The sequence below is a fragment of the Syngnathus leptorhynchus genome, chromosome 16, assembly GCF_054491065.1.
Source record: "Syngnathus leptorhynchus isolate UIUO chromosome 16, UIUO_Slep, whole genome shotgun sequence".
NCBI classification, from domain to species: domain Eukaryota; kingdom Metazoa; phylum Chordata; class Actinopteri; order Syngnathiformes; family Syngnathidae; genus Syngnathus; species Syngnathus leptorhynchus.
The window spans coordinates 8,284,443-8,298,196 of NC_141210.1; the positions used below are offsets into that span (position 1 = coordinate 8,284,443).

Sequence of the window (13,754 nt, forward strand, 5' to 3'; positions counted from 1 at the left end):
GCTTCACAAACACACACACCCAATGCAGAGGTAATACTGAAAGCTTGAATTCATTTTCTAACAAAAAACAAAACTGACCCAAGACCGTCATTACCAACGTACACACAGCAAATAATGAGCAATCCTCATTCCGGTCACATGCCCAGGTAACCACGACAACGTCCTCGCGCAGAGGGAGGCAAACCCAACCTGTGTGTGTGTGTGTGTGTCACCTCCGTCCTTCTCATCCCCGCCCGTCTGCGTGCGCCGTTACCATGTCAACAAAGGCAGGTTTAGTCCTTCAAAGGGCAGCTGCCCACTGGAGGTGACCGCGCCTCAAAAGATGTGGAAGGAGGGATGGAGGGAGTGGAGAAATGGAGGAAGAGGACGAGTGTTGCAATATTTTGGGCTTGGGGCAACCAACTGGCAAAAGCGTCATTTTGTGTGGTGGTGCCTTAAATACAAGTTCTATGTTGCACCCAGACATACCTTCTTGAGCCTCTGTGAGGAGCCATTCGTATTATAACATTTTTCTTCCTCACAGTGCCAGGCCACTGGCCCTCGGTCTTGTTACAGCCACGCATAGCAATCAACACAAATCAATACAGGTTAATATATATAGGTTTTTTTCATGTTATTAGATCAACCTTGACTGATGATGATGATGATGATGATGATGATGATGTATTTGTGCATGTTTCGAATGCGTGATAAACACGCCGACCTGTCATTGACACCCTGCGGCCAGATGTTCATCTTGCATGCTTTCTCCATGCTGCTAGCATACTGAGTGGCTCCCCCGTTGCCATGGCGACAACACACTCTGCTCTGTGTTGTTGTTATTGTGTCTGCTTTTGGATGGCGTCGCTTGGCGCTGTGTTTGTTCCTCCGCTAAAGGTCAACAGGCATCGTCACGTTCAGAGATGGCGCAAAAGAAAAAGTTTGGCATTCCGTTTGCGCTCGTTCGTCATCCGCCGCCTGATCTCCACACAACAGATGTGTTGAAACATCTACATCCCCCAAAAATTATACTAAAAAAATAAAAATACTCAAACTAGTGTCGGTTCGACATTTTTGTGTGAAGTGTCATTGTCGTCAGCATGAGAGCACAAAGTCATGTCTGTGAATGTGGATGAGTCATCCTCCACACCACAGATGAGGCAATTGCATTTCTCGCACACACACACACACACACACACACACACACACACACACACACATATACACGTGCGCAAACGCTAACCGCCGTGCCTCACACAACTAAAATGGTCTCTCAAAAATCGAGCGGCGCCAAGCTGCGTTTCCTCACGATTGGATGCTACTGAGGCGTTTCGGCCAGCCACTTCCGTCCGCCTCCAACAAATACTGCATTACTGGTTTTCATCAAGTCGAAGACGAGGAAGCGCTTGCTCGACTTTAATATCCCTTCAATAAGCCTTCGGGCCATATTGGAAAAGATAGGCCGAGTTGGAGGAAAAGAGGTGCAGTCCAGACGATGCCTTGTTTTCCAACATTCTTCTGTAGGGTGGCAAAACGGAATCGTTTGGATTCATCCATCAAGGCTCCCCATTTTTCAAGACTGAACGTACTGAGATTCTTTTGATGGTTGTGTTGTTGTTGATTTGAAAAACATTATTGGAATGTGAATAGATCTCAAAACCTCAAATCCCTGTGGTCCCATTGGCTGGTTGTCAGGATCAGATCTGGATCTGTTCTGGATCCGTCACTTCTTGAGCGGAAGCCGGCTTTGGCACCTCATTTGCCGACCGCCCGTCCACCATCCATCTGTCTGTCTGCGGCCGTTCGATAGCCTCACCTCACTCCTCTCAATGCAGCCGGACGATTATTCTGTGCAACCCCGCCTGACATCCAGCCTTGTGCCATGACAACAGGACACTTACAAATGTCAGAGCAGATATTGGCTGGATCCATCTCCCGAGCGTCTCCTTTGGGGTCCTAACCTCCCCGGACCGCCTGGTCACACTGTCTGTCTGTCTGTCTGTCTGTCTGTCTGTCTGTCTGTCTGTCTGTTTATGTTGCCAGTCTCCACCCAAGAAGTTCATTTAAAGTTCAAGATTTTTTTTTAACTGTGTATCCTTCAAACATTTGATTTAATTGGCGTCTTGATTTTCATGCAGGGGTGGGTCTAGTTTTTTGTGGCTGAGATCGATGCCTCCCTCTTGGAGTCAGTTTTTTTTTCAACCTCATTTTACTCCTTGGTGTCAGCAGGATCACACTCACGAATTAGGCACCTCAAACTTTTGGAAAAACACTATTGCTAGCAGTTTTTGCTTTCTTTGGAGTCATACAGAGGCCAATTTAGAGCAACACACACAAAACAAAGACACCTGCAATGTGTGAGGCACGGAACCGATGTTGCTCACCTTCCGCGGCCATCACTTACTGCTGCCTTGGTCTGGAACACAGCCCCCATGATGGAGGGAGGATCATCGTAGTTAGCTGTGGAGAACACCAGCTAGCAAGCAAAGTGGGTGCACTGATGAGGGGAGGTGTGTGTGTTATTTTTGTGTGCGTAATTCGAGAGGTGTTAGTGTCGACTGGTGAGAGGTTTGGTTTGCCGTGTAGTTGATCCGTTAAGATGACAAGTGTTTCAGCCTGATATGTTGATGGGTGGAGTCTGTTTGCCTTATTTTTGATGGTACGTTGTCTGACTTGGACTGTGCTGATGAGCAAGTGTGTTTACGTTAGCTTCCAGGCCCGCTCCGCCTGCTCACGATATGAAACGCGTCTGCATGCATAATTAACAAGGACGAGGTGAACGCGGCGCGGCACTCCATCCCTCCACCCTGGAGGCCGGGTACCTCTCCTGTCGGGGCAACACGAATGGGGTTTGCGCACCTCCCCCAAACGCGCAGCCCTGCCGCGTGCGTCGTTCTATTTCACACGCAGGACCGCTTTAAGGTCACCTTTTGTGTTGGAGTATGCGTGTGGCAAAAGAAGATAAATCCCGTCTCAAAGCGCCTGTGAAGCTGATGCGATGAAAGAGACCAAAGCACCGAGAGAGGAGTGCAACTGTGTGGCGGCTCGCCACATTCTGAGGCATCCAGCTGAACAATCAGATTTTCTCCTCTCTTGCTTCTCGCTGTCGTCTCCACTCTCTGGGTTATTGATGTACGCTTATAGACCGGAATCTGCTGTCTGGAAAGGTCATCGCCACGACGTTTTAGCCCAGGAAGGTGCTCGCCGTGTACGCAAATGTTGCCCAAGAGGCCCAACGCCCTCGCCGAGTTGTGAGGCGTGCGCAGCCCACGGCAGTCAATTACGCACACGTCGACCTCTTCCAGCAGGAGGGAAAGCTCATTACGGAGCTCACCTCGTTGTACCAGTGTGTGCAACGTACCATGTTGCATTGCATTACACTGCGTTGGCCTGTCCAGTGTGTGTGTGTGTGTGTGTGTGTGTGTGTGTGTGTGTGTGTGTGTGTGTGTGTGTGTGTGTGTGTGTGTGTGTGTGTGTGTGTGTGCGTGTGTGTTCGTGTGCGCAAATTGCCCGTTTCAGACATGAATAATAGCAACGCGCGTCTGGTGGCGCTTCCTGGGGCCGCTTGCAAGCCGGGGTATTGTGCGGGAGGCGGCAGGCACGTACAGCACAGAAAAAGACACGCTGACAGACTGAGCTGAGAGCTTCGTCTCCAGGTGACTCCGTCTCCTCGTCTTCCTCTTCTGTTGTGAGGCTGGATGAAGATTTGGAGCTTGAAACTGCAATTGAATTTCTTATACCAGCATCAGTGCAACTGACTCGGGATCGAACTGTGCCAATTAAGTGATTGAACTGCCATCTATCGACCTATTGATTTTTTTTATACCATGAAAGTATATCAAGTGTCTAATGAGTGTCTTATGTCCCCCTGCCCCATTTTTTCATGTTTTCAGAACCCCCATCCCCTCTTTACCAACAACTCCCCCTCCCTGTTCTGCTTTCAGACTGTGGTAGCGATGCAGTCCTTCCGTGAGCGCGCCGGTGGTTACCACAGCAATCAACCCTGCTACCAGCAGGAGCCCCACGAATTATCACGCCTGGAGACGTACCGACAACACCCACATCATGCCCATCCTCAGCTACCCCACCCGGGGCCTGGTCCGCATCCAGGCCCGGGCCCGGGGCTGTCAAGGTCAGCCTATGACGCCCGCTCGCTGGTGAACGCTACAAGCATGTCTTCAGCTGCAGGAGCAGGAACCGCAGGAGCACCGAAGGACTGTTATAGCCAGCCAGCCTACCCTGGTTTTCCGGTCAACGGTGGCGGGAACGGAAACGGAGGCTCGGCACCCTCGCAGGCAAAGAAGAAAGTCCCCAAATTCCCTCCACTAAGTTCTGGCCAACCTCTACAAGGTCACGGTGGTTACAGCAACCACATTGGCCCTGGGACTTACGCAGCCCAGTACATGAGCGGGGGCCACCTCCAGCACAAATGGGAAGACCCGGCTCAGTTGACATCGTATGAGCACGAGATGGTCGGGCGACTCGAATCTGGAGGTCCACCCGCCCCTAATTCCTCACAGTACATGGACCAGAACCTGCTGGGCCACTCACAGACCCAGTGCCCCCAGCCATCTTATCCCAGCCCCCATCAGCAGTCACACCAAAGTAACCCTTCACCGTTGATGTACCCACAAAGTCACCTGCACTATCCCCAACCTTCCCCCTCTCCTTCACCGTACATAGAAAAGTGCAGCCCCATGCCGCCATGTTATAAAAGTTACAGCGTACCGCCGAGCTCGCAGTATGGCAGACAAATGAGCGGTCTCGGTAACCTGAAGCAAGGAGGCTACCGGGCATCTCAGAACAGCTACAGCTACCAACACTCCAGAGGTTATGAGCCACAGCCCCCTCTGCAAGCCATGAGCAACCCACAGGAAGCCCACCCCAACCCAAAATACCAGCACTTCAGCCAACCGCAAGCAAGCTACTGTCTCTCGGAACTGTCTGTCAGGTCACCCGAGCAGTATTATCAAACTTGCAGTCCCTCTTCAAGCCACTCACCCGCACGCTCGCTGGGACGCTCACCTTCATACAGCTCCACCCCGTCACCACTGATGACCAATCCCGAATCATTCCAGTACGGCCAACCACCCATCACCCCAGGGGCGGCCTTGTCCTCGTCATCTTCCTCGACAGGCCACCAAGAGCACGGCGCGTCCAACGCCATGCTGTTGCCTCCACGCTCGCACCCGTCCCCCAGCGTGCCCCACGCGGCAGCCCACAGCTTCACCAACGCACTTCCAGGACCGAGCGTGAAAGAGCGCTTCTCAGAGAAACTGCTGTCCAACCCCAGCTTGTGGAGCCTGAATGCCCTCACCTCTCAGGTCGAGAACATATCCAACAACGTCCAACAGTTGCTGCTTTCTGAGACTCTGGTGGCCAACAAAAAAGCCTCGAAACGGAACAGTGGTGGAAGCAGCAGCAGTTCTGGCAGCGCAGCGTCCTTGAAAAAGGGCGAGGGCTACAAAAGTCCATATTCAGAAAGTGCTGGGAGTTTAAGCGGCGGCCCGGCGCAGGACCTTTACTCGAACGTGCAGCACCCGCGGATGCCGATGGAACTGCACGAGGGGGGCTACTCCAGCAGTAGTGACGAGCAACTGGACAGGAGCTTCTACTACAGAAACCAGGGCAGGAGTCCAGCTCAGCCTGCCAACAACTCCCACATCAACGTGGACACAATGTCGTCCTGTTCCATGACGTCTCCGGATGACGTGTCCACCAGGTCTGGAGACTCGGGATTGCACAACTTTACTCCCGACCCAATTCGATGTCAGTCGATGCAGGAAGACGGCGCTCCCGTGAAGACCCTCGCTGAGGGGAGCATTACGATTCCCAGTCCCGTTAAACCCGAGACCGACTCATCTTCCGAAATACAGCGGATCGGCCAGCCTGTTAAAGAAAACTTTGAGGAATCGGCATGGACGGAGAAATCAGCTGAGCAAGAAGTGGCGACTCGGCCCAAAACACCTGACTATGAAATAGACGCCTGTGTCGCCAAACTGACAGAGAAACGAGAGAAATGGTCAGATGAGGGCAAATGTTCATTTTTGTACAACCAAGTCAACAAAAGCAAAGATTTTTGCTATGCCGAGACGTCATATGAAGCGGTTCGGAGGAAATATGAGCTGGATTCACTCGAACAGTCCCCAGCTGCCTGCTCTGACTCGAGTCACCATTTCGGCCAAGAGATAAAAGAAGCGTACAAATCCGAGTCATCAATCGCTTCCGAGAGCTCCCTGAAAACATTGCCTTTCCATCCTGCAAGTGACCTTGAACAGGATCAATATTCCACAGAGAAGGAGGACAGTTCAGACAACACCTCTCCAAACCCTCAAAGTGAGGCATTCGAGGAGGACAACCACAGGAAGACAGAGAGCAAACAGTCACTTGAGGAAGACCAACAGGAGGAGGAAAGCCGTGGACCCGAAGCAGACTATGATGAACCAACGCAACATGCTCTTTCCCCGCCCCCATCTGATGAGGTGAGAAACAAACCAGTGGAAGAGGAGAACGGCAGCCAGTCAGTGAATTCTGATATCATGAAGAACAGACACGGCGTTGAGAAGCCTTCTGGCAACCTTTGCACCAGGACAGAGAAAAGAGCAGAGTTCCACAGTGACCATGAGCTCGCGGGAGTGCCGGCGCATCCAAATGTGGCCATAGCCCCGGATGCTTCTTCCAGAGAATCGGCCATCGGCGACACGGCACCGCAACCCCAGTCTGCTATGCCCGTCTTTTCAGCCCTCAACGACAAGACAACAGCAACTCCAACCCAGTCCAGGGATCACATGGATCACAGCGACGCTAAAGTGCTGGAGCCTGACTCTCCTCAGTTACCTGGCAAGTCAATTCTTCCGTCAGCCCCCTCCTGGGCGGACACACCGCCCTCCCCAAAGAAAGGCGATGAGGACATGGAGCCGGGCCTCAGCTGCTCCAGCGCTGTGACCCCTTTGGCCAAGCCAGAGCCCGTGGCCCCATCTGCTCAGCCCAGAGCGTTTGGGCGCAAGCATACAAGGGGGAGAAGGAAAACCATGCTTTCAGGGGTGGCCATCAGGCGACAGCTAAGCTTGGAAAGGGACCAAGAGAAGGAGCGAGAAGGGGAGCCCCTGGCCTCTGAAAATGCCTGCAGGCCTTCAGCCAAAATGATGTTATTCCCAGACCAAACTGAGCTCGCGCACCAGGAATCAATCGTGAGCCAGACAAGCACAATGTTAGCCGAAGGACTGAGTTCAAGAATGTGCACCCGCTCTTTCAATGCAGCAGACTTCCCATCCAAAGGCGAGGATCATTTGAAGAGGAAACCAGGCCCAAAACCTGGACCCAAACCAGCACTGAAAAATGGATCCAAGCCAGGGCCAAAACCAGCAGCCAAACCAGGCCCTAAACTTGCCCCAAAGCCTGGCCCAAAAGCAGGACTCAAATCAGGACTAAAGGATGTGCCAAGTACACCAGATCCGGCGGAAAAAATCGAGTCTCTGGGGAAACGAAAAGCAGGCTCAAAACCTGGGCCCAAACCTATTTCAAAGCCGGGATTCGAATCTGAAGAGGCTTTACCCGTCAAGGCCCCCGTCGGTCGCCCCAAAGGCTCAGTTTCCAGAGCCAAGCAGACGCGACAGGAAGAAATCATTTTGACAGAGCCACAAGGCAGGGGCAGGAAAAATATCAAGGCCACACTATCACAAATAAACCAGGATATAAAAGTCATCAACCGTGACCAAAAGTCACTGGATGACATAAAAGCACAAGAAAATGACACTAAAAATATGACTTTAAGGTCAAGAAAGCCCCCACAGGCCAAAGAAAAGGAGAAAAACCTGCACGAGGACGTTGTAACAACCCAAAGTGGCACAATTGAATGTTCTGAGAAAGAGGAAGTGCAGCCAACTCCACATATGGCCAAAAAGATGACAACAAAAACTCCTGCATTGCTTCCAGCTGAAAATAGTGAAGAGTTGCTTCCACTCACATATCAGTCAGCCATGGATCCCTCTTTGGTGCCGCTCAAGAAAAAGAGGGGTCCCAAGCCGAAAGCCAAAGCGCTCCAACCGCCCGAGCAGGTTGTCTCCGCACCTCAAGAGAGTCCCAGAAGAAAGAGAGGGCCAACCACCACAGAGCCCGAGCTCCCGTACCCACCCAAACATATTCCCGAAACCGATCAAGGGGACGTGCCTGCGCTGCCTGTGCAGTGCCCCGCTCGAACAAAAGTTCTTCCTCCACGTAAGGGCAGAGGGCAGAAATACGAGGCCATGGTGCAGAAGATCACCTCGCCGAGCTCCAAGAAGTATCTCCAAACTCCTCAGACGGACGTCAATCTCAACGACGACGCAACGACCAAGGATTTTGCTCCCCATGCTGTCGTCCAGACGGCTATTCTTGTCAACGGCACTGAAATGATGGAAAGTGAAGTGAAAAGCAGACAGGCTGTTGCCAAACACCTCGATAGCGTTGCCAGGAAAGAGGTCAAACGTGAAAGTGACACGCAGGAGATAAGTGGAGGAACACAAGAGTGGAGACAAGGAGAGGATGCCAATGACCAAGGGCCAATGTGCAACGTCCAAAGGGCGATGGGGGCTCAGGTAGACCTCGGTCCTCGAGGAGATTGGACCCAACAGGCAAAAGCACTTGATTTACCCCTACCCAAGTCCTCCAAGCGGAAGCGATGGGCCATGGTGGAGAGCACAGATGCCTCCGTCGTAGCTTTGGAAGCAAGTGAGCTCATCGTGACCGCCCCGAGAGCTGCCAAGCAGAGGGCCATTAAAAATAACCACGAGATGCACCTGAAGCAGAAGAGGAAACGAAAAGCTCAGCCTGAAGAAATAGCAAAGGAGATCAAAGTGGAACCCACAGAGCAACAAGACACGATGGCAGAGGAGATCACCACGCCTTCGAAGGAGCCCCGACTGCCAATCGCTCCCGATGATATCAAAATATGCCCCGACATGGGTGGCGCAGAAGTCCTCCCGAAATCCAAAAGGGGAAGAAAACCATTCGCCCACGCGGTTAAGCGCCAACGGGGGAAGGAGGAGACGTCCGCCAAGCCTCTCAAAGTGTACAAAAAGCCCGGGCCAAAACCCGGAATGAAGGACGCCTTGGAGGTCATCGAGGCCGTCGTGAGGGCTGCCGGCTGCGAAGCGGAAAAGCTCCAGACGCAAACAGACAAGCGTGACGAGGAGCACAAAGACGGCGTTGTGGGTCCCGTGCTGACCATCTCAGACAAGCAGGCCGAGAGCATTTCTGTCAGGAGAGTCCGAACCAGGCCTATCCAGCATCACCAGCCACAGCAGCCGCAGTCTTTCTGTCCCTACGTGCGCATGAACAACTCCAGAGACTTTCCATCTTGGTGCGCCATCGTCAACAAGCCAGAGGACGTGCACGTTTTCCAGAGACAAAGAAAGAAGGGAATTCTCCAGATGAAGAATCCTTTCACAGTGGCAAAAGTAGTGCCGCATACCGCCGCCATGCTCCAAGGGCCGGCACTCAATCCGGATCTAATCGGTAGACGTCTCACCTGCTGCCTGTGCGCAAAACCTTCAAACTATCGAGATCTGGGCGATCTGTGCGGGCCGTACTACGCCGAAGATGGACTTCCTCGGAAACTCTTGACCGCCGAGCCCGTTGTCTCCCTCGGGCAAGGGTCAGGGAATGCCGACCGGGATGAAGGTAGTGAAGAACCGCACACATCGTCAAACGCCATCGAGGAAGTCAAGGAAAGAGATAACGCGCGGGAGAGCCGAAGTGCCAGACGTCGCCGCCGGCCGTACGGACGAGCAGACGGAAAAGACAGAACGGGCCTTCCTCCAAGAATAAGCCTTCGCGAAAGGTTAAAGAGGATGAGGCGGCTCCAGACCGCACCTTGCGCGAACCAAGAAGGTTCGCTCCGAAGGCTGCAAGATGAAGCCGAGGCCAGTGAACACTGGGCTCATGAAAACTGCGCCATCTGGACCAAAGGCGTGATCGTGCTGGCTGGCCGATTGTACGGGCTGAAGGAAGCCGCTGCAAATTCGGCCCAAACGGTACGAACGCAAACATCGCCACGTTGCCGAGCAACCGCTTTGTGCTGATGTTCCTACTTTTGCTTTTCCCTCTCTGTCCCCGAACACCCTCGCTCACTATGATGAACCCCAGAGCTGCCACAAATGCCAGACTGCGGGGGCGTCCCTCACTTGCTGCTGGAGAAGCTGCTCTCGGAAGTACCACTACGCCTGCGCCAAAGAGACAGGTAAGCCAAACCAGAGTCTGGCTGGGGGTGGGGCGAGCAGGGAGCGAGAACTTTGTGGAGCAGCAGATGAGGAAGTCGGACACCGAGAGAAGTGCTTTGAGCCGGAGGGAGCAGGAGGAAGGGCAGATTCAAATGCTTTAGTCTGCAACAAGATGGCTGAACGGGCAACTTTTATCCCAAAACCTTTGTGCACGATAGGGTCAGAAGCCATCGTTTTTGCTTCATAGAGTGGCTTTTATGCGTCACGCTGAAGATTTGAAAGTTTGCCGAGGCACCTGGGAGCGGGCGTGGGGAGGCGGGGTTAAGTGGGGGGAGACGGGGGGATGGGGCACAGCAGGTCTATTTCCCTCCTGCTGCGTGCGTTGGCCATACGTGACGGACTCTTTCCTCTCGCATCCTCTGCTGCTTCCTTCTTCTTCTTCTCTTCAGGTTAATGCTAATCGTGCTGGAATCCAATTTGTTTCTATTGACTGTTTTGTTCGTCTTTGCTTTCTCTCAAACTCTACAGGCTGCACATTCCGTGAAGATGATTTCTCCATCAAATGCCCCAAACATGAGGTAAGACCATCCCAAAGAACATGAGTCCACATTATCCACTACAGGGAGCCCTCGTGGCACTGATGGATGGATGGATGGATGGATGGATGGATGGACGGACGGACGGACGGACGGATAGATGAATGGACGGACAGATGGATGAATGGACGGACGGACGGATGGTACGGACGGCTTTGCTGTCAGCCAGACGCCATCTGGTGGTTTTAGGTCCTCACTGCAGCCTCAAAGAGGAAGGTCAAAGGCAGCGGGAGAAGGCGGGGGAAGGGGGTGTGAGGATGACATTCAGCAGCGAGCATCGGTGCGTTGAGGCACCAGTGCCCCCCTCCTTCTCCCCCCTTCGCTTCCTCCCTCCTTCCTCTTTCTGTTCTCCTCCGCGCAGACTGACAGTGATGAAACGCTGGCTGCTGATCAAAACACCCCACCCACCATCACTGCCTGCCTGCGACGCGCCTCGCATGCTACACACACACGCGCACACGCACACACACTCTTCCTCTACTCTCGTCTTGTACCTCCTTCCTTCCCTCACTCGGCTTATTTGGCGCCTCCTCGCCTCCCCCCGCTGCTTTTGCTGTTGCGTTCACGTCTCATCCCCAACGACCTCCCGCCTCTTATTTTTCATTCTTCTTTCCCATTTTTAGTCATGCCGCCTTCATCCGTCCCTCCCCTGATCTCCTCACACTCCCCCCCCCCCCCCCTATTCCCTTCACCGGCGCTTCCGTCTGAGCCGCACAAGGCAGCGGAGTGCGAGGAGAGAAAAGGGAGGTTGTTGGTAGCAGGAGGAGGCAAAGCTGTCATCAGCGGAAGTGTGCGTGAGTGAGCGTGTGTGTGCGTGTAGGTCGGTGCTGTGCCAATTTAAGCTGCAAAGCCTAATCAAAGCGCCTCGTGCACAAACGCAAACACCACACCCAAGGGTCCCCTTGCGAGCACATACAAAAGGTGAAGTCGCAAAAAACGCCGCGCAGGTGACGCATGACTCACGAGGCTCATTAACACATCGCTGGTTGCGCGTCTAGCGAGGCAGGAAAGAAGCGAAGCGGCTTGTTTGCGTGGGCGCCACAGACAAACGGGGACAGTAAAATCAGACGAGGCGACGCAATCAAAGAGGCGAGAGAAGAAGGCGACGCCGGCAGGCGTGCAGAGGAGGAGAGGGGCCGAAGCCCAAGCGCTTCTCCGCCGCCGAATCGGCGCAATTAGTGGGCGTTCCTGCTGCGCGCCGCTCCAATGTGCAAGATGAATGGTTAGCGCGCGTGATTAGAGGCCGCTTTATTAGGCACACGTGCACCGCCGAACAGGCTTGAAGCCAGAGTGGACTTTACGACTCCGCAGCGCATCTTCGTTTCAGAAAGAATCGTCTCAAAGGCTGCACGCGAGTGGAAAAAAAACGTTACATCATGTCCGGAACTCCAATGTGAAACCCTTACTCTGATTCTATACATTTTCAAACCTTTACCTCTAAATCAAAACCCTACTTTGAAACCCTCAAACGAAATTAAAACCATAATTTGAAACCTTAAGGCAACCCTGATTTAAAACCCGACTCGCTCCAACCGCAAAACGCTCAATTGCGCGCGTGTGTGTGCGTGTGCGTGCGTGTGCGTGTGTGTGTGTGTCCGTTGTATTCACGCCCGTCTCCCCTCCGTGCCTTTTCAGGATTTGTAAGATATCCGATTGGACCACCTCGCAAGAACATGGCAAAGATAAACGCTGTCCTAACAGCCAGCTAAGCCTATAAAAACGGACAGGATGACGGACGGGCCCCGCGCCCCGAGGCGGTGCTCCCACACCGGCATCAAGAGAGAACTCTGAGAGGCGGGAGAGAAAGATGCTCCTCCAGAGAGCAACTCCCCAAGGACTCGGGCACCCAACATTTTCTGGACAAGGGGTGGGGGGGTGGTCTGCTTGAAATGCCGAGCAAGGTCTGTCTGTGAGTGAGTGAGTGAGTGAGTGAGTGAGTGAGTGAGTGAGTGAGTGAGTGAGTGAGTGAGTGCGTGCGTGCGTGCGTGCGTGCGTGCGTGCGTGCGTGCGTGCGCGTGTCCCTCAGATGGGTGCCATCATCACAGATGATAGATTGCCATCATCTGTTCACTTTGTCTGCAGGCCAAAAGGTGTGTGGTCTTCCCAAGCGTCACTTTACTGTGCATATCTCCAAGCAGCACATGTAGGCAAGCAGACAATATCATATTTCAATCATATTTCTTTATGCTCTGCGGAGAACGATTGCCAGTAAGAGTGCAGCACTGATTAGCTGAGAGGAGTTGAGACGGAGGCTGCCCCAGACAATTTTCATTTTTGTTCAATGGGGGAAGTTCTGAGCTTTTCACAATGCAAAGTGAGTATCTCAAGGCACTACTGTACAACACTCTTATCTTGTATATTCATGTGCATTAACCACATCATCACACCACCCTTGGGAAACGGTAACAAAACAGGTGACAAAAAATGGGTGCAACTCTTCCATTGTTGCTATCGTCTTTGCATTGCCAGGCTCCGAGGGTCCAGCCAGGGGTCTGGTTGTCCCACAACATCTCTTCTGCACATTTTGAAATCGTATTCCTGTGCCACGATATGTGAATCCAATTTTTGGGAGAGCCACGGCACACGTGTAGTCTCGACGTAGCCTCTGCCGCCACGCTGCGTGACGACACGCCGCACGAGGTGTCCGCTCACGTGACGGTCTAGGTGACATGTCTTGGTGATGTCTCGGTGCATAAAAAAAAAAAAAAAAACACACAAAAAAAAAACAACGGCGTGCCAATCATTGAACACCTTTCTGATGGTTTCTTTCATGGTGTACAGAAGTATTTGATGCTGTTTAAATGTAAAATGTGCTGTACTAATAATAACTGTGTATAGTATTTCCTAGAGATGTTTATTTTCTATAAAATGGAATACGTTATTGCTTATAAAATAAATAATAAAAGAATCCACCGATGCAGATATGTCATCTCTTTGTAATGTTATGGGTTAAGTGTGTGGAGTGTGGTTATTTTTTTGC

The 13,754-nt window shown here is 52.6% G+C and overlaps 1 protein-coding gene across 1 annotated transcript; it reads left to right on the plus strand.

The window, feature by feature from the left end:
• The first annotated feature begins 3,529 nt into the window (after positions 1-3,529).
• On the plus strand, positions 3,530-13,687 carry rai1 (retinoic acid induced 1). Its single transcript, XM_085933713.1, has 5 exons — positions 3,530-3,635; positions 3,873-9,992; positions 10,105-10,198; positions 10,707-10,756; positions 12,410-13,687. The coding sequence occupies exons 2-5, from the start codon at positions 3,936-3,938 to the stop codon at positions 12,416-12,418; spliced, it is 6,210 nt and encodes a 2,069-aa protein (XP_085789839.1). The 5' UTR covers positions 3,530-3,635; positions 3,873-3,935; the 3' UTR covers positions 12,419-13,687.
• Positions 13,688-13,754: the final 67 nt, after the last annotated feature.